The 21,154-nt window shown below is 33.9% G+C and overlaps 1 protein-coding gene across 1 annotated transcript; it reads right to left on the bottom strand.

The window, feature by feature from the left end:
• Positions 1-470: 470 nt before the first annotated feature.
• LOC126971931 (gamma-tubulin complex component 4) lies at positions 471-20,841 on the bottom strand. Its single transcript, XM_050818443.1, has 12 exons — positions 20,552-20,841; positions 20,333-20,465; positions 19,545-19,839; positions 17,639-17,819; positions 16,630-16,838; positions 14,361-14,487; positions 12,847-13,003; positions 12,030-12,170; positions 4,882-5,056; positions 2,749-2,950; positions 1,995-2,152; positions 471-1,173 (listed from the first exon to the last, which is right to left on the bottom strand). Exons 1-12 carry the CDS (start codon positions 20,609-20,611, stop codon positions 1,011-1,013), a joined length of 2,001 nt encoding a protein of 666 aa, XP_050674400.1. The 5' UTR covers positions 20,612-20,841; the 3' UTR covers positions 471-1,010.
• Positions 20,842-21,154: the final 313 nt, after the last annotated feature.

Here is a 21,154-nt window from a genome sequence, read left to right as displayed (position 1 = left end):
TTTAATTATTAGAAATATCTCTTGTATCAAATACACTTTTTCGTTTTTGGACTAACCGATGAAAAGAAATTTCCTTCTCGGGGTACACTACACACCAGGCTTCTATTTCGATACGTTATTATAGTGCAAGACGGCAAAATTCATAATTTTCTTGGAGATTCATAGGTACGTTATCACAATAAGAGCGCGACTGTCAGCCGATAAAGCTAATTTCGATGAGATATGTTCCGTCGTTTATAGACAACCAATGAAAACAGGCCAGGTTGTTTACTTTAGTGTGCATGACAAGCTATGTCTTACATTCGCGATTTGTATGTGACTTTGTGTTAGTGTGCGTGCATTGCTCAGAATAGAGTTTTACCTCAAACTTAGCTTTTTCCGACATTTTCACAGCTGTCGCAGTCTTTGTAGACGTATAAATGATCTAAGTATATGAGGTAATCTACATATTAGTTAGAAAAAAGTATCAGTTTAATTTGAGTTAAAAAGTTTATTTGATGCAATAGTTGCCGTCCTCATGGATTGTAAGCACTGACCTCTACTATATACCACTGGACTGGCGGCTGTCAACGTGCTTTTGTGCCTGTTTGATATTGGCGCTGTTGGCCATGTAACGAGAGTCTGCGGTACTAAAACTAGTGATGACAACCTCAGCAAACATAGACAGATGGTGGGAAACTATTTACAAACAAAAAATGTGTACTTCATTACGTTGATTCTTGAAGTATAAATAACACGGAAAGCGAACCAAATTAATTCAAAATGCAAAAATACTTAAGAGTATTGTACGATCCTTCGCAGCCATTTGTATTATACGTCAAAATTAGTTCTCTGGAAGCTCGCGAGTGGCGCTTTTAATAGGCACAAAAAAATTCTTGTCAAACATATGGGACAGCCTGTCCAGTGGTTTTTGTACAGGTCAGTGATTGTAAATCTTTTAAAGAATCTTGTGACAGGGAGAGGTACTAACAGGTTAACGTACGAAATTATTTCTGCTTAGCGCGCGGACTTTAGTATTTTAGCATGCTGGTGACAGATCTGGTGAGCTGAGCTTCACCACTGAGCCAGCGGTTGTAGTCGAGTCTCATCAATAACCGCGCCAGGAACACGCCGCACGGCCGGTCTCTGAGCGCTACTAACAGTTGCATCAACTGTTTCACTAATTTGTTGAACCTGAAACGTATTATTATCATTATTAATAGTATTAGAGGTAGGTGAACAGAACTACAAGTTCATCATTTTCGAGACATTTTTGCATTTGTATAAGTATTAATTATATACTATATTATATATAATCTACAGAAATTTTTAACTTGAAATTTGAATTTCCTTGTGCAATCAGAAAAGAGAAATACGTTACACTTTGAAGAAGAAAATATATTGACAATCAAAAGTCAATGGTGAATGCCACATCCCACTAATATTATAAATGTGAATGTAAGTTTGTTTGTCACGCTTTCACGCCTAAGCCATCGAACCGGTTTTGATGAAATTTAGTACAGAGAAAGACTATAGCTTGAAAAAGCAAATAGGCTACCTGTTATTGCAATAAAATAAATGGAGGGGTTGAAATAGGGGATGACGCTTTGTAAACCATGAAGCTTTGTACTTAGGCACTTGATGATAAATAATATATAAACATTTGTTCGAGCATTTTTGAAACTTTGACCTACATTTGGATGAAATAGGATATTAAAGTTAGTTATTTTTTCACCAGTGGGAGGCATCCTGTGCAAAGGTGCAAATGATGCCGGTTAGATTATGGGTACGGCGCCTTTTTCTGCCGTAAAGCAGTAATGTGTAAACCTTATTGTGTTTCGGTCTGAAGGGTGCCGTAGCTAGTGAAATTACTGGTCAAATAAGACTTAACATCTTATGTCTCGGCACGAGCGCAATTGTAGTGCCGCTCAGAATTTTTGGATTTTTCAAGAATGCTTACAAGCAGCTGAATGTCCTGTTCGTCTCGTCCCTTAATGTCGTAAAAAAATAATGACCTGTCAGAGTAGACGGTGACGTAGTAGTCCTCGCTCCTGTCAGCGCACTGGCTGGAGCTGCAGAAGGAGTGGCACAGCTTCAGCAGCTCCATGATGTTGCAGAACACCGGGTTGTTGATACAGTCCACCGCATCCTCCGCACACTCGCTGCCTTCGTTCTGTTGGATATATTTTAATAATTAAGTCTTCTAAATTTGATTCCTTAGATATTTGGCCCTTATCTAGAAAAAATATTGCGATATCTTCATATAATATAAAGCTAATAAAGTTTTAAGAAACGAATATTTTTATGAGTACTACGTGCTTAGTCATGTGTGTACGCGGACGAAGTCGCGGGTATCAGCAGTAGTTTATAATAATCTATCCGTAAGACACACCTTAGACAAGCTTCGATTCGTGTTTAAATATAAGCAATGTCTAAAGATTGTTGAGCGCTAAGCAACATAAAGACACAAACCCCCTTTTTCATAATGGTCCGCTAACTTTAAACAGCCGCTTAGGAGTATTTTTTCTCATTCTGACTTAGGTCAATAGAAGATGACAGAGTGAGAATTAGCAATGCTTTAAGTTAGCAGACTATTATGAATAAGGGGGAAAGTGTAAAAAAAAATATATAAGAGCTTTATGCAATGTCAGTCCTCTAGAATCGTGTAGACCATTATTCAAAAAGTTTCTTACTAGTTCACAATATTATAACTGTTCATTGTCAGTATATAAACGAAAATTTATTATACGTTCACAAAAGAACACTTACTGCAGTAATAGTCAAGAACGATTGAGTCAATATATTGGCCAGGAAATTGGCGTGTGCGTTCTTCAATGTTTCAAAGTCGTTGGTCTTGTCGACTTCGGCCATGAACCGCGAGAAGTTGGTCTCGAGTACGTCGGCCTGCAAGTAATGCTGCAAGTTGTCCATCAGGAACATCAGCTTGTTGTGCAACTGGCACACGCTGAAACTAATCCAACTTGTTAAAGATGGTGGTTCCGATGTGACGCATTCTAAAAATTGGGATAAGATTTTGACTTTGTAACAAAAATAACCGAAAAAAATTAACTAAACAATATGTTTTTAAAGTGATAACCCTCACTTCTAGGATTAATACACAAATAAAATTTGAAAAACAAAATTTTATGAAGATGCGGGACTCGAACCCACGACCTCCGGCGTTCCGTGCCGGTGCTCTAACCAACTGAACCAACTGTTCGAGTACCGCCTCGTTATAAAATTCGATAAGAGTTGAACAAAGCAAACAGAATTTTATAACGAGGCGGTACTCGAATTATTTATTTCAACTATTTTAATTATTTATCAACGTTTATTTTACTAACTTTAAACAATTTGTTATGTTAATACACAAATAAAATTAGAAAACAAAATTTTATGAACGATGCCGAACTAGAATCCACGACTTCTCGCGTTCTGTGTGAGTGCTCTGCCAACTGATCTAGCCGTTCGAGTGAGTTATTATTGACAGTTGATCTTTTTATCTACTGTATCTATATATATAAAAATGAATTGCTGTTTGTTAGTCTCGCTAAAACTCGAGAACGGCTGGACCGATTTGGCTAATTTTGGTCTTGAATTATTTGTGGAAGTCCAGAGAAGGTTTAAAAGGTGAATAAATAGAAAAATGCTGCTAAATTAAATAAAAACAACAAATTTGTTTTTCCTTTGTAATTTAATTTGTCCATACATAATTTCTATGAGAGAATTTATTGACGCACGGTTTGACAGTTCTGCTGTGAAACAATTTCATTACGACAGCAGGGCGCATATTTTACGAAGTAATTTTTGATGTTATGATACATTATTGAGAAATTCATATAAAAACATTATTTTATTTATTATATACAGAACAACGTCTGTCGGGTCAGCTAGTGCGTAATAAATATTTAAGGTGGCCCACGCAGAACCAGACAAGAACCATGCATTATCTTCTATATAATCTGTTATTGCTACAGTAAGCCTTCTTTGTCAAAGAAGCTTTAATATATTTCTTAAATTAAGTGTCAGAGTCTAGACTAGGTACTGCAAGCAACGACTAGGTTATATTACGGGCGCTACTCGTGGTGGCAGAATGATACTGTTACCAGAAAGTCTGCTTCATGTTTTTAAAATTAAAGTTATTATCTTTTTTATAAACTCTAATAAGTTGCTCATTTAGGGTGTCAGATCTACTTTACAGTTGATAACCTGCTCAACCCCAGTATTTGCATATTAGAAAATTGGTTTTATGTCGCTCTTGCAAATCTAAACATTTGTTATTCTTAAGTGTCATGTCCTTGACCTACACGAATAAAGTGATTTTGATTTAATAATAATAATAATAATAAATGTTTATTTGTTGCAAAAAAAAAAATACAATTTTGATTAAAATTACCCTCGACCCCCAAACTAGGACAGCCCGTGACATGGGGGTCAGTCTCTTCCCAGTTGTGCAATGTAAAATGTCAAATAACAAACATCAACATATTTTAAGGTCTAACAATGGAAGTTATGCAACAAATTATGAACACAAAAACTATTTTATATATAATTTAGGGCGTGTGATGTGTGTTTGTGTGTGCGTGTGTGTGAGTATGTGTTTAGCTTTTTATTTATCAAGCATATCTAATATAAGTAGTGGTTATCGAATAAGATTTTCAGTAGCTTCGTAATTTTTTTAAAGGTTTCTTAACATGTTCTTGAGTTTATGTCTAAGTTCATATTTACTACAATGCATAATTTTAAGTTTTGCATTAATATTTTTGAAAAGATATCGTCCCAAATAGTTATATTGGCGTTGTGCAAATGAACTTTGTTCGGGAAATGTGTATTACAGGTCGACGTCGGGGAGAACTGGAGAGTCCCAGTGGTGGAATTATCCAGTTGATTTATATTATATACTTGTTAGAATGCTTGTAGGTCTTCCACAGCGAGTGCAGGTCGTGCTGGGTCTTCTTGATCCTCAGCAGCAGTCGGAACATGTCGTTGTAGCGCGCTAGCAGCTCCGGCGCGAATATCAGATGGAGCGGCCACTTGAAGTCGTACTTCAGGATGATGCTCGACCACCCGTCCGCTACTGCAATCCATTTATTAACATTATCCGATATTTTTATTATTTATTTATACTATTAATCATTTACAGAAAGAATCTTAAAAGCTAACATAGTCCCGCAAAACTGTTTGGACAGTATGTCTGCAGGATCAAGTCTCTTGTAATACATTAATGCTTATTAGAACATTGATTTTATACAAGTTTAATTAATAAATATTGATAAAAATATAATAAAAAATCTAATTTTAATTTTAAGGCAGTGTTGACACTAAGTATTTCTTAAGTTTAGTTTTTAATTTTCTTTTACTGGTTTCTAGTCGGATGTCGTCAGGCAAGCTGTTTAATAGATAAGGTAGGCGTTTTTTCAAAGTTCTATCTCCATAGTAGTTATTGATTCTAGGAACCTCGAACTTACCAGCGGACATCAAATTCAAATATTTTTATTCAAAATAGGATTTATAATCACTTATTAACGTCAAAATCTACCACCCATTCAAGAGACTGCCTCAGACCTGAGAAGAATGGGCGCAAGAAATTCAGCGGGCTTTTTCTTTTATATAAAATATGGATTACAATGTAATATCGTACAATACACATTTATAATTAAAGAGCCTGAGGGTGTTCGCTTTAATCCCAGTCCATGGTGTCATTAAGAAAATCGTTCATGCTATAACCTTTCCCACACAAACGTTTTTTAACAATTATTTTAAATTTCGTAACACATTTGTTTTGTACATTTTCTGGGATCATATTGTAGAAGCATATACATCGCCCAACAAAAGACTTACTAACTCGACCCAACCGAGTAGTAGGCATAACAAGTTTATGTTTGTTCCTCGTGTTAACATTGTGAATGTCACAGTTTCTAGAAAATTATTGATTCTAGGAACCTCGAACTTACCAGCGGACATCAAATTCAAATATTTTTATTCAAAATAGGATTTATAATCACTTATTAACGTCAAAATCTACCACCCATTCAAGAGACTGCCTCAGACCTGAGAAGAATGGGCGCAAGAAATTCAGCGGGCTTTTTCTTTTATATAAAACATGGATTACAATGTAATATCGTACAATACACATTTATAATTAAAGAGCCTGAGGGTGTTCGCTTTAATCCCAGTCCGTGGTGTCATTAAGAAAATCGTTCATGCTATAACCTTTCACACACAAACGTTTTTTAACAATTATTTTAAATTTCGTAACACATTTGTGTTGTACATTTTCTGGGATCATATTGTAGAAGCATATACATCGCCCAACAAAAGACTTACTAACTCGACCCAACCGAGTAGTAGGCATAACAAGTTTATGTTTGTTCCTCGTGTTAACATTGTGAATGTCACAGTTTCTAGAAAATTCCTCAATGAGCTTATGAACATACAAAACATTGTCAAAAATGTATTGAGAAGCAACAGTCAAAATGTTTATTTCTTTAAATTTTTCTCTTAATGATTCTTTAGGACCTAGGTTATAAATCGCGCGAATAGCCCTCTTCTGCAGCACAAAGATAGTATTAATATCGGCCGCACTGCCCCATAACAATATACCATAGGACATAATACTATGAAAATAACTAAAGTATACTAACCTCGCCGTATCTATGTCAGTTAACCATCTGATTTTCTTAACCGCATATGCTGCAGAACTAAGCCTATTCGCCAATCCTTCAATATGGGGGCCCCACTGCAATTTGGAATCAAGAGTAATGCCAAGAAATATAGCAGATTCCACTGGTTTTACCACCTCTCCATTTAATAAAATATTCGCATCTACATTTTTGACATTTGGCGCGGTGAATTTAATATATTTGATTTTATGATTATTTAACAATAAGTTATTGGCACTAAACCAGTACACGATGTCAGATAGAGCATTGTTTACTTCGTCATATAAAACTTGGCTTCGTTTCACTTTGAATATAAGTGAAGTGTCATCCGCAAACAATACCACCTTGTGTTTTTTTTCTACAAGGTTAGGTAGATCATTTGTATAAATTAGGAAGAGAAAGGGTCCAAGAATAGACCCTTGTGGTACCCCCATACCGAGAGGAGTCCCAGTAGATCTCCTGCTATTCACCTCGACCCTCTGAATCCTATTATTTAAATGTGACATCAGAAGATCGAGTGCAAATCCTCTTATACCATAGTGGCATAGCTTCCTGACCAGCGTTGAATGCTGAACACAATCAAAAGCCTTAGATAAATCACAGAAGATACCAAGTGCATTCTGTGATTCCTCCCAGGCCTCAAAAATATTCCTGATGAGTTCAACACCTGCATCCGTAGTCGAGCGTCCCCTAGTAAAGCCAAATTGTTTTATATGAAGTAACTTATAAGTGTTAAAGTGAGTAAGCATTTAGCTTAAAATACTTTTTTCAAAAATTTTACTAAGGGTCGGCAACACCGAAACAGGGCGATAGTTATTCGGGTCAGAAGTGAGTCCCGATTTAAATATTGGTGTAATTTTACTATACTTCAGAAGGTCAGGAAACACGCCATGTTCAATACAGCTATTAAAAACTAGTGCTAGATATGGTGCTATGACGTCAATAACAGAACTTATTATTTTTACAGATATGCCCCATATATCAGCAGTTTTTTTCATTTCTAAGGATCTGAAAGTTTTAATTATTTCTGCTGGGCTAACAACACTGAATTTGAAATTTTGTTTACATTCCTTAACATTTTCCAAAAGAAGTGACTCGGCAACACTTGTGGAGGAGACAAGGGTGCTTGAGATGGAAACTGGAATGTCAGAAAAAAAAATCTCAAAAGCAGAAGCTACTTCCTGCTCAGAGTGGATTTTTGTATTGTTTATTATTAGATTATATTCAAACTTGCAGTCTTTCGCTCTTCCAGATTCCCAGTTAATAACTTTCCAAGTCATTTTTATTTTATTTGAAGCATTTTTATTTATTTCTCTAATATGAATTGACTTAGCAATAGTACATACTTTCATAAATAATTTTGAATAATTTTTCACATATACAAGGAAAGATGCATCATGATTACATGATGATCTCTCACTATATAGTTAATATAACCGTTGTCTGCTCCTATGAATACCAGCTGTTGCCCAGTTGTTAAATGACAAGAGACCACCCGAGTTGACTGTCTTTGAAGTAAATATAGAAGCAAACTCTGTTTTAATTATTTTAAATAACTTACCATACATCTCATTTGGAGTACTGTTATAATTCAAATACAAGTTTGAGAGTTTTTCTGAAACATTGCCTCTATATTTCTCCATTCGCCTATTGTTTACCGGAACAAACATAAACTTTTTAGTCGAAGTACATTTGTTCCCTTCAATATTAAAAGAGGCTAATTGACCAAAGTGGTCTGAGCTCAGTTTACTAATTATTGATTGAGAAATAGGTTTATAATTAGTAAAAATATTATCAATACAGCTTTTAGAGGTGCTGGTTACTCTAGTAGGTTCTAAGAAAATATTTGATAAATTATATGATTTAAACAAAGATTTGAATCTAATACTTGTGGTGGATTTTTCTAATAAGTTAATATTAAAGTCACCACAAATCATAATATATTTCTTAGATTCTGATAATTTTGATAGAACCTCCTCCAATACACTCTCAAATAACTCATATAATGCAGCGGGGGGTCTGTATATACTTACAACAATGGCACACTCAAGCTCTGCACAGGCTATTTCAATGGTACATTCAACAGAGAGGCCCACAATATCTTTACGGTCTTTGAATTTAAATGATTTACTTATAAGTATAAGAGAGCCGCCACGTGTTGCCTTTTCTCTGCTAAACACACTTGCCACCTGATGACCACTGGAGTTAAAAATGAGCTCATATTTTCTAAGCCAGCATCAACCGAGTATCGTGGTTGTGCATAATTGGGTTATGTTAACATTGTATATTAGAGTTCTAGGCGAGCCCTATATGAGAGTGAGATAACTATCCTTACACAAAAACCTAGCTGTGAGAAAGAGACGGAATAGATGGACCGTGAAACCGTTTTTAAACAATTTTGTGTCCATTAGACTCCTGTCAAATTGGACCGCGTTTGAATTTAAGTGTTTTTTCATAATTATACTTTAACGGATGAAATATAAAAAATACAATGGTGTCGTGTTATATGTTAGATTGTATTGTTATATACAGCAAATAAAAAACATTTCACAGGTAAATTACTGATTCTTCAATACTACTTTCGTGGTGTTTATTTTCGTAGAACATATTCACTAAAATATTTTAAAGACGCAGTAAGCACTATTTTCTTAAGATTAAATTGATTAAAAAAGGTATGTGTTGAAAATAAAATATTGTATACATGAATATGATGCCGTTTATCAATATATTATTGATATATATTATTGATAATGTAATGTATATTCATAGGCATATAAGTGAATTTGCCAGAAACTGTCATAACCATAATGTTAACACCAGGAACAGACATAAACTGATGATGCCTACTACTCGGCTAAGTCTAGTTAGTAAGTCTTTTGTGGGGCGATGTATATGCTTTTACAACAAGATCTCAGAAAATGTTCAAAACAAAAGTATTACGTTATTCAAAAGAATTGTTAAAAAACGTTTGTGTGGTAAAGGTTACTATAACATAAATGACTTTCTTAATGATACCACAGATTGGGAATGGAGCGACCGCCCTCAGGCTATTAAATAATAATTTTAATTGTACAATGTTACTTTAATTGTTAAGCATATTTTTGATGAAAAAAAAAAGCCCGCTGAGTTTGTTGCGCCCATTCTTCTCAGGCCTGAGGCATTCAAATTCAAATTCAAAACATTACTTTATTCATGTAGGTCACAAAAATGACACTTATGAATGTCAAAAAAAAAAATATAAATATTGTTTCTTATTGAATTTACCGCTTCTTCGTAAAGGGTTGAGCTAATGAGAAGAAGTAGCAAGAAACTCATTGCCACTCTTTTGAGTCAAGATTTACATTTTAGTTGTTTTACAAATCTTTTCAATTACAATATAGTAGATGCATCAATCCACACATACCGTAAATAAATAGAGGCATTATGTGAGCATTTCCATAAAATAAAATATATAATAACTTTAACTTTAAAGGAAATAATAATAATAAAAAAACACATCAAGCAGACCTCCCGGTAACAAGATCATAAAGCCCCCACGAGTAGCACCCGTTCACGAGCATGACGCATGGACCAGCCATCGCCTCCCTCGACCATATTTTAGGGAAGGGAACGACCCGCCCCACGTCGCCGCCACAAGCAGAGGCATTTAAGCGAGCATGACGATACCTGCCACGAGAAATCTACCGAATAACAAAACAATTCAAGTTCATCTACATATTATGCAATACTTATTAAATGCCTCTACTTACAATTTTGTTTCAAATTACATAACTCATGATAATGATTATTAAAATTGATTAAAAAACAGAAACAATTACAACATTCATTTTCGAATGGATGGTAGTTATTTTTGACTTTCAATAAGTGATTTCACATCCTATTTTGAATAAAAATATTTGAATTTGAAAGCAAAATACTACACACTTCACAAACTCACTAACACATCTGTAAAAGTAGCACACATACATGTAGCGTACATGTTAAATTTAGTCTCGCGATAATGAGTAGTGTTTGTCTATTGTATACTAAGTTTATATTAATCCACATAATTTATTTATTAGTATTTCTCAGACACACTGTTTTATGTAGCTTAAAAACAGGTGAACCTTCTTAGATGAGATGTATCTGTTCAAGTTAATGAATAATTACATAGATTTTGATAGTTGCCCGAGCCATGTGCATGTAAATAATTATATTATTTTCCTAAGATTATAGTTTATTTTTAATTATTGTCACTTTTCCTACTTTGTTGCCAAACATATTTAAAGTTGTCTACTCACTAAACTAGTATGACTAACATGTTTACTTTACTTCCAAAATAAGTAATGGAACTGCTAGGTCTATTTGAATTATAAACTATGTAATAATTGCTCGAATAAGACTGTTTTTTTCCTGAAATAAATAAATAATTGCCACTGTCTGGGACTGCAGAGCACCATTCAGGCCATAACTTCTACAAATTGCATGAAATGTATCATGATATTTCGTTAAATTCCCTGTTTTGTCGGAAACTGAATTTTAAATCGGATTCTAAATTTTAAATACAGATTAGAGAAGGTGTTACAATAACTATAGTAGCTAGCTAGCAGTATCTACACCTATATAGCAGTAGATACATACAGATAACGCGTGAGTTGAATGCAGAGTTCAGGAATGCGATACTGATGTGACCTCATTATAATTGATGACCTTAATCAATGAGTGTGTCGATAAATTAAAGCAATGCTTACAGTTTACCATTTTACAATGATGAAAAATTATCTTATTATTTTTTCATCATTTTAACCTAATAATAAAATCTCAAATTTTTGTTTTGCCTTTCTTCGTCATACATGTCTAGAACATTTGTCGCCATTTTTCGTGCCTGGCGATGAATAAAAAAAACTTTTCTTTTTGCAATGGAAATTGAAGGACTCGGATCAGTCATTATTAAAAAAAATAACACAGAATAGCAACATTACTTAACGCGATAACGGGGAGAGATGCTCCCGCGCTTTACTTCAGGCCCCGACTGCGTTCAACTCGCGCGCTTGCTGTACATTAATTTTTTATTTCGACAGTACCTAATTTCGATAATTTGATTTGACTATGTTGATCTATGTCTGACTAGTTGAGCTGTCGTTGCTGATTGTATTGTATGTAAATTATTAATAATATCATTTAGAAAAATATAGTTAACTTTTAATACTATTATTTATTGTAATATTAAAGTTATTATTATATTTCTAGGGACTTGTGCAGCAGTGGTGTGTTAAATGACGACAATATGAAAAAGTTTGGTTGTAGAGAAAGTTACTTGAAAACTGCACTGTGGAGGAACGCTTGAATATTTTGATTGGTACTGTTATAGAAACATCAGATCCGATACTAAATAGTGTTCATAAATACCTGTACTACTGGTGTCTTCCAATGAAGAATTATTAGAGAGAATCGGCTTGACATAAGGCAGTTCGAAACTAAACTTTTCTATATCAGCACTGTTGCTCAGAAACACTGCTCTAGCGGCTAATTGAAATGCTTGATTCAAATCTGAAAATATAAGTAACCCTTACTATTTAAAATATTTTTCATTGATACTAATACTATAAAGAGATAAAATTTGTGAGGTTATAGTGTAGTTCTGTGATAAATGAGGTAGAAAATACGCAATTAAGCGACGCTAAGTGATCTTGCCGTTTACAGAACACTGGATCCCGGCAATTTTGAACAGCTCTGCGTTGCACGCGGTCAAAAGGTTCGAGCTGATACTGGGAAGCGCCAGAACAGAGGTGACACCAATACTCTATATGTGGTCGAACCTGCGCTTTGTAGAGCTTGAAGTTTTGCCGACGTCTGTTTATGACGCCTAGCTTTTTCGGCTTTGACGTCTAGATGACCGTGGAATTGGCAATCTCTCGAGATATTTGGACTCAGTATTCCGATACTAGGCGAGGCATTGAGAGAAGTGATAGTTAGAAAAATATATAGATGTTGCATGGAAATAATATGAATTATGATATCTATTTCAAAGATACAAAATAATTTGAGTAATTAGACTTATAGTATATGTACCTAACGCCTTTCTTCCCGTGAAAATTTAATTGTAATTTTATTCTTTAGCCTATAACTTAGTGGGCCGTAACTTTACAGTAAGGTGATTTATCTTTTTATACAACACCAACAAATATAATCAATAAGTCAATTTCCTGTACTTCTATTGATTCACCTCTGGTCGAAGTCCTGGTGGTAGGCCTGTCCAATATATGTGAAGTGAGTCGCAAAAGCTCGAGAAATAGCTCCCCTCGCCCCAGGAGGTAGAAGTCTTTCATCAGACGCAGCTCGTGGATTAGTTGGGCTTCCTCCACAGCAACTGACCACAAATGCTGGAATATACAATAATCATTTAGAATATTACCTTTTGATAGTTGATTGATATCTAAATGCTTTTCAAGCAGACTTGTATTTGGAATAAATTTATAAAAATTACTTAAAAATGTAGATGTGAGCATTCGTACAATGGAGAGAAGGTGAAACCTGTAGAATCTACCATATTTCTTATATTTTTGATTCCACAGTACAATGGGGACACAATATTTAAGGATCGGCAAATAAACTCAGTTCTGCACCATATGCGGTTAAAAAGATTTTTCAACTAACTGATATTACAGATACAGCGCGACTAGTATTTAAAGATATTAACATTTTAACTGCAGCCTCTAAATATATTCTTAATAATTTCGTATCGAGTTTCTAAAAAAATGTGCCTACAGACCCACTTGCATAAAACTTAATATGCCAAATAGACTAGGTTTTTATTGGGTTTGTACATAGATTTGACACCATCTGGATGTGTGGCGGTCCTCCACAGTGCGGTTTTCAAGGAGCTTTCTTCCACGTACTACAAAGCTGTGGAATGAGCTTCCTTGCGGTGCGTGCGGTGTTTCCGGGACGATACGACATGGGTACCTTCAAAAAAAGCGCGTACACCTTCCTTAAAGGCCGGCAACGCTCTTGTGATTCCTCTGGTGTTGCAAGAGAATGTGGGCGGCGGTGATCACTTAACACCAGGTGACCCGTACGCTCGTTTGTCCTGCTATTCCATAAAATAAAAAATAAAAAAATTACACATGTAAAATCCCTTAATATCTATGTCGGTTCAACATGGTAAGGCAAGCTTATATTCGTGCTTCACTCTGTAGATCAGTTAAAGGGGCACAAGTTCTTCAAGCTATTTATTTTGACGATTTGAATTATTCAGGTTGAAATATTTGATGTTAATCTAAATAGAAAATAAGTGCATAGAATGGTTGAGGAACAAACTTTTATGTAAATTAAAATTGTGTATCTTGTAAGCGTTACTCTGGTAAGTTTTGCTGTTACTGATCAAGGCTCATTCAATACAAAGTTAATAAACAAATAAAATTTGAAAAACAAAATTTTATGAACGATGCGGGACTCGAACCCACGACCTCCGGCGTTCCGTGCCGGTGCTCTAACCAGCTGAGCCAACCGTTCGAGTACCGCCTCGTTATAAAATTCTGTTTGCTTTGTTCAACTCTCAGGTTGTGACTTCATCTACAGGATCTACTTTACAGTTGATAACCTGCTCAACCCCAATATTTGCATATTACGAAATTACACTTTTAAAACATAACATATTGTAAAGTTAATAAAGTGTTTTACGCGCCCAAAGAACATTCCACTTCAAAATCTACGTACCACTTAATATTTGTATATTACCTTAGTAACACATTCCTTTATATCTCTTACAACGTTTTTCAAATTACAAACTTCAAACTCTTCAGGGGACTTTAGTTTTTGTAGTTTCTCGTGAAATTCGGCCTCTTTTTCTTCCCATATCGTAAACCTAGAGAAATTACACACTAAATATAGGCAATATTATTTGATCTGATACCCCCCACAAGATGGACCGACGATCTGGTTAAGATCACCGGAATAGACTATATGACGGCAGCGCAGGACCGATCGTCGTGGAGAATTTTGGGGGAGCCCTTTGTCCAGCAGTGGACGTCTTCAACGGTTGAAATGATTATTTGATCCTTAAGCTAATTGATCTATTATACAAGAGCACTTTAAAAAATGATTAAGCATTGAAGGTTACACAATGATTACGTACAAATATACACTTCTAATATTTCTTATACAAAAATAATATTTAATATAATAATAATAATAACTTTTTTTTCACAAATATTCCAATCACTACATAGTATAAACAAAGTCGCTTACATCTTTAAAACTACGCAACGGATTTTGATGCGTTTTTTTTAATAGATAGAGTGATTGAAGAGGAAGGTTTATATCTATAATAACATCCATTAAATGGTGGAGAAATACTGTTTATTTTTGAGGTTTCTAATGTGATGTCGTAAATAATTACTTTTTCCGCTTATATTGCAAACGCAGGCTGGACCCTATGAGATTTTTTCAAAATAATGTACTAAGTATTGTACACATTGAAAAGGTCTACAGAAAACTCGGGTATGGTATATATCTATCTCTTATGGATATCCCAGAACAATATTTTTTTGTCATTTACTTTTTACGGCAAATAATGGCTAATTTTCGAAGCAATTTTAACTAATACAGCCTTAATCCTTATCTAATTAAATACCTTGTTGATTTAATATAGATCTTAATGGCCCGTTACAGCATATGCTTTAAATGAATATTTTCGAAGATATTACAGTTTTAAAAAGTGCATAACCTAGCGTTTGCGGCGGTTCCGGCCAGCCGGCGCGGCGGAAGCGTGCCTATAAATAGCGCTTTGGAAGCCGCGGTTCTCCCTGATCGGACGCGTTTATTACTCCAAATTTAACGCGTGCGGGCCACGGGCAGTAATGAAAAAATCAAAACTACTGGATCGATTTTAATCATTTTTTCAGTGAATTACATATGGCTATATATTTAATACCCGTGCGAAGCCGGAGCGGGTCGCTAGTAGTATTACAAGTTAAAAATATGTGTCTAAATTATATTATTAATTATTTACATATTTATGTACAATACAACAAAGTCAGCTAAACTAGTATAAAATGTGTTTCAGCTGTCACTGATATTTTTAATATTTGATCCTCGTTTAGTTATTGGTGTTTTGCTTTGAAATATGAAAGTAAATACCTGATTAAGAAATCTTAAAACGTAGTGATTTTTTTAAGTATAGTCATTAATTTTTAGTTATACAGCTATAGAGTAATCAACTAATTGTTATCTAACCCGAATTAGCCCTAGTTCTCTAGTAGGACAGTTAATTAAAATGCACAAGCCGCGCGTAGCGTGCCGCGGCAGCGGCTGCCGAGTGCAAGAACCAAATCGGCCCAATCGGCGGTAGGACCCAAAAACAAATTTAGAAAATAGATGACCGTAAAGATTTTTTCTTCGATGTTTTTGCAAAATTACGGCGATCACTTAAATACATGCCTTATATAGATTTGTTAAGCAACATTTTACAGTTTACCAGGGGTAAGATTCTTTGCACATGATTTCGGCTAGGTGGGTACCACAACGGGCCTCTTTCTGCCGTGAAGCAGTAATGTGTTATTGTGTTTTGGTCTGAACGGTGCTCTACCTAGTGAAATTACTGGGCAAATGAGACAAATTGGCAATGGGTAATTAACATCTACTGAACGAAAAAGGCGCCATTGCGGTACCCATAATCTAGACGGTATCTTGTGCATAGTAGCCTCCCACTGGTTTTAAAAAAGTTTATAAATACAGGCACAAGCTGTAAAAGTGATATGTTCCATTACTAGTTAGATAAATAATAATAACCATAATAATTAATAAAGTTAAAATTTCCAAACTCATCACATTTCATGTGCTGATTATTATTTAAAAAAAACACTGATGATAATATCTAGTACTAAATTTTAATATCTCCTACCATTGAATTCAGACTAAGATAAAACTGATTTCTTGTTGACAAGTGAAAAGAATTAAATGTTACCCAAAATGTGATAAAACAGAAGTAAAATAAATTCTACAGTACCTTCTAGAGTCCAAATTAGTTTTCTGCAATGGCAGCATAGTTCTACTCATTGAAAATGCTTGATTTTTTTTTACTTTCTTTGGATCAAATCCAAATAGCACAACTGTTTTGCCTATAAATAGTATTTCTTGGGCCAATGAAAGCGGTATAAAGTATGGTATCATAGCAGCATTCAAATTATACCCGCATTCTAATGGCGTTTGCTGCAGCTAAAAATATGATAATTTATAATTAATAAAATAATATTGAAAACTAACAATAAAATATTCCCATTGTTACTGGAGACTACTACTTATATACAGGATGTCTCAAAGTTATGGGACATGAAGGGAAAGTACCTTAAATATCGAAGATAGGCTATTTTACTGAAAGAAGGCTTTATGTTATTTTTAAAAGTTAGTACTTCTGCATTCAAAGATTTTCTAAAAATTACTTGCCTCGTCTGGGAATCGAACCGATTGAAATGTAAAAAAAACACCCCTACTTTTATAATGCCAATCGAAAGAATGGCCAAAAACTAATAACTCTTCTTAAGTAACATAGTATTTTAAAAGAAAGGAACAACGTAAAATGAATGTTTTCCTACTTGGATTGGTACGAATGGACCGATACGATAGACGCCAGATCCCCGGACCTTACACCATTAGATTTCTTCTTTTGGGGATACGTGAAAGATATGCTATAGAAAAAACGATACGAGAACGTGGGCGAGTTACAAACAGAATAGTGCCATATCATATCGAGTATTCACCATAAAATGATAAGAAAATCAACAGGCAGCGGACTCATTAAAAGAATGAATGAATGAACTCATTCAAGATTTTTTTTATCATTTTAATATAGGTAAAATAAAAAAATATAGGTAATCATCGATAAACGTTTTATTATGAATAAGGCGGATATCCCTCTAGTCTCTACTATAATGGGTTTTTACTACGAATATTTATGATTAAGATAATAACAACTGAATAAGTTTAAGAAATTTTCAAATATTAATAAAAATACTTACTGTTAATACCAAAGACTTATCAACTGTATTTGTTGTGGATGGACGTGATATAAATGAATCTGTTCTGTCCTCTTTATTTATACAGTAAACAAAGAATTCCTCATATGGATCCTTCAATTCTCCATACAACAGCCAAGTACATAATTGATCAAGGAATACGGAATTGATGCATGAGAATATTCTAAAATGTTTACATCATTAATATATTTCTTGTTATCTAAAATGAGCACTAATAGCACAACACAAGTAATAGATCAGCAGCTTAACTTAGCAGTCTCTTTGAAATTTATACCTACATGTTAGCGGAGCGCTAGGGTTTATTTATTTGGGCAACTAACAAATTACACTATTTACATGCTTAAACTTAAAATAAAATAATAATATGGATAAGAGTTAATTCACTTATAAGCTACCACAGCCTTCATAATTATTACTAAGTTTTTAAGACAGTAATTTTAACAATTTAAAAACTAAAATCTATAAATATTGTCATTTATGATAGAAAAATAAAAATGAAATATAAAAATTAAAAGTTGAATAAAAAATGAATGAATAAAAGAATGTTCTTCGATTTGGCCAGTGAGTTATATGACCTACAGAGCCTAGAAATAGTTGCGTTTTGACCCAGATTAGTCCTAGATTGTGGTACTACAAACAACGAATAGGCATTATTTCTTATTGATAATTTTGGAGGAGCGTTTATTTCGAATTTTGATAGCAAGTATGGATATATAAAGGGTTGGTATATATAAAAAGATGGGCGACGAGACGGCGCGGTGCAGCTAATTTAACTCGGGCAGCGACCAGTCTCGGCGGCATTTTAGATGTTACCGCCAAGATTATGCGAGGAAATTTTCAAGGGAAAGCTGTAATCAGGATATTTTTAATCACCTTCTATTTAATTCTGATCCTATGCTAAGTAGCATGCGGACTGTAAAAAAAAGGAAATCTGGAACATTTTTACCTGAAACTTTGGCCATGTTTGCACCTGCAGACAACAATATATCAGAAAGTTCATCGGAGAGTGAAGAAGAATGCCAAAAAACTAGCATTTCTACGTTATTTCCCTTTGTACAGACCGAAAATTGTATTATTTTGGTTTTATATAAGTATATATATATATATTTATTGTAACAAATTGTTTTTTTATTTATTTACATTGTTCCAATTCCGCATAAAAATATTTTTGGCCGCGTAGATCGTGCAAATACGACTCTGTGCGGCGTACGCGTGGCACTCAATAGGATTATTCCACAGCTTTGTAGTGTGTGAAAGAAAGCTCATTGAAAACCGCACTGTGGAGGAACACCTCACATCAAGATGGTGGGGATGATATTCTAATTTATGAAATATCTATTAATTTATTTATTATACTCTCATAACACATATGCCCAAACATGAAAAATAATCCCAGCAGAGTTTGGAACCACAAGTTCTCACAAGCTAATGATAAAACCTGTTTCTTTTTTGTTTAATTGCTTAGGAAATCAAATCTATCCCTATGGCATTGCAAATCCAAATGCAGATGACCCATCTGATATTAAGCTGAATGAACTAAATATCACTAAGCGATCTTAAGTGATAAAACCCCGAGAACATACCACTGCACCCGTACATGTATGTAGTCATAATTTTTATTTATTAGGTAAAGTGATGAAACTCAGATACAGCATCACAAATGTGATTGTCACCTTGAGTGATAAGTTGTCCTCTTCCAAAAATACTCTAAGTCATACATTTGGACAGAATAACTTACAATCAATACTAATGAAAGTTTTTAATTTACTCAAAGGCTTTCCATAACCAGTTGATAAGGTGCTAATAATGTGAACAGTAAAAATGGGTGCTTGATTCATCAGTTGCTACATTATGAATTTATATTGCTTAAAAAATACTTATAACTCACTGTAAGATCGCTTCATGTACCATTTCATTACCACTCAGTATAAATTGATGTACTAGACTTAAAATCTGACAACCAGCCAATCTTCGCTCCAATATAGTAATTATTATTCTATTAAGTGTATTAAACAGTCCTTGATACTTTTCAATGTAACCATACACAAATGCGAGAGGGTAGGAGGGATTTGCAATCACTAATTGTTCAACATCTTTCAAAGTTTTTTTGTATGATTCTAGAACTTCAGATATACCTTCACTTAATGCTTGACCATATAGTCCAAATGATCGGTTGGTTGTCTCTGAAATAATAAAAGTTTATGTATAAATAGTTTTGTCTGTTTTTTTTTGGGGTATTTGTTTTGTACTTATATATACAGACAAAAATTTTATAAAGTACTTAAAAATTCCAATGTTCATTTTTTAATTAATTACCATATTATTACACGTATAGACTTCTATTACTTTGCTCCAGATCTATAATAATACCGCTTTAAATCTAACATAAAATGAGACTTTTATAAACACAGTAGGATCCAATCAAAAACTCCAGTCTCCGAGTAGACAGAGATTACTGACCACCATATAATATGGTCCTGACATCCTAGTTTCTTCCACTCCCAACAACTATTTACAAGCTCATTTATTCAGGATATACTTGGTCAGGCTCCCTTACCATAGATCACCAGGTATGTAATTGAGAAATATATAGCATGGTCAAATTAATTTTCATTAATAAACTGGATAGATATGATATATCTAAAAACAGCAAGGAAATGTTATATATTTCTGTACCTGTTTGTCTTTTCCTTGAGTGAAAGGTTGTAGCATATATAAAGTTTTGTATTTTGTGATGCGATTTTGCAATCCCACATATTCTTTTATAAACTGCCGCATCACCTTCATTTGCGTATGTTATTGGTTCATGCTAAAATATTTATTAGACAATTAAAACACTTAAGTTATTGAAATATTTTAATGTATGCTAGAGCAAAATATTTACAATAAATCTACCTGATTTCCTTCAGAAAGTTGTGAGCAATCCCAAAGTATCAACAAAGCGTCATGTATCATTTTTTTAAATTAAGCTTTTTATTGTATTATATTCACACCTAATAAAATGAAAAATTCAAAGTTCCACAAAAATTTAACGCTGAATGAAATCAATCTTTTAAGTTAATTTGTAAGATTTGAAAAGATTGAGCCCCCATAAATTGAATTAAATTTTCTTATTTTGAAAAATCTTATCTAACTCATAACAATTAACGTTTTTCAACAACAGAGTCACAAATCTCAATCTATTAAAATTTAAAATATTTGTCAAACAATAACAAACACAATTTAAAAATTTCAAATGTGACGTTACAAAGTTACAAACGTTAAACCTCAAACTATCAAGGAAGGAAATGTTTCTCTATTGCCCAATCAAAGACAAAGTACTTGTTACGTTGTGTAGAAAAACTATTTTTGTTGTTTCTTTGAAAATTTATTATGGTTTTCGCGTTTATTATGGTACCTTTATTTTGGTAATCATTACCAATGCTCCAAATAAATTAAAAAAAAACCAATTGACAGAATAAATATAAAAGTCAATGTCACTTTTAATCTTTTCAAATT

This window comes from Leptidea sinapis, chromosome 25, assembly GCF_905404315.1.
Source record: "Leptidea sinapis chromosome 25, ilLepSina1.1, whole genome shotgun sequence".
NCBI lineage: Eukaryota > Metazoa > Arthropoda > Insecta > Lepidoptera > Pieridae > Leptidea > Leptidea sinapis.
Note: the sequence above shows the minus strand (reverse complement) of the source record. Positions and strands in the feature narration are given on the sequence as shown.

What these genes read in the sequence shown, in the direction of transcription:
- LOC126971931 (XM_050818443.1), bottom strand. Translation starts at nt 20,611, where the DNA reads ATGATACATGACGCTTTGTTGATACTTTGGGATTGCTCACAACTTTCT. An exon ending in CTCAAGGAAAAGACAAACAG is followed by an intron (nt 19,840 to 20,332) that starts GTACAGAAATAT and finishes TTATTATTTCAG; the next exon opens with AGACAACCAACCGATCATTT. An exon ending in GGAAGACACCAGTAGTACAG is followed by an intron (nt 5,057 to 12,029) that starts GTATTTATGAAC and finishes AATGGATTGCAG; the next exon opens with TAGCGGACGGGTGGTCGAGC.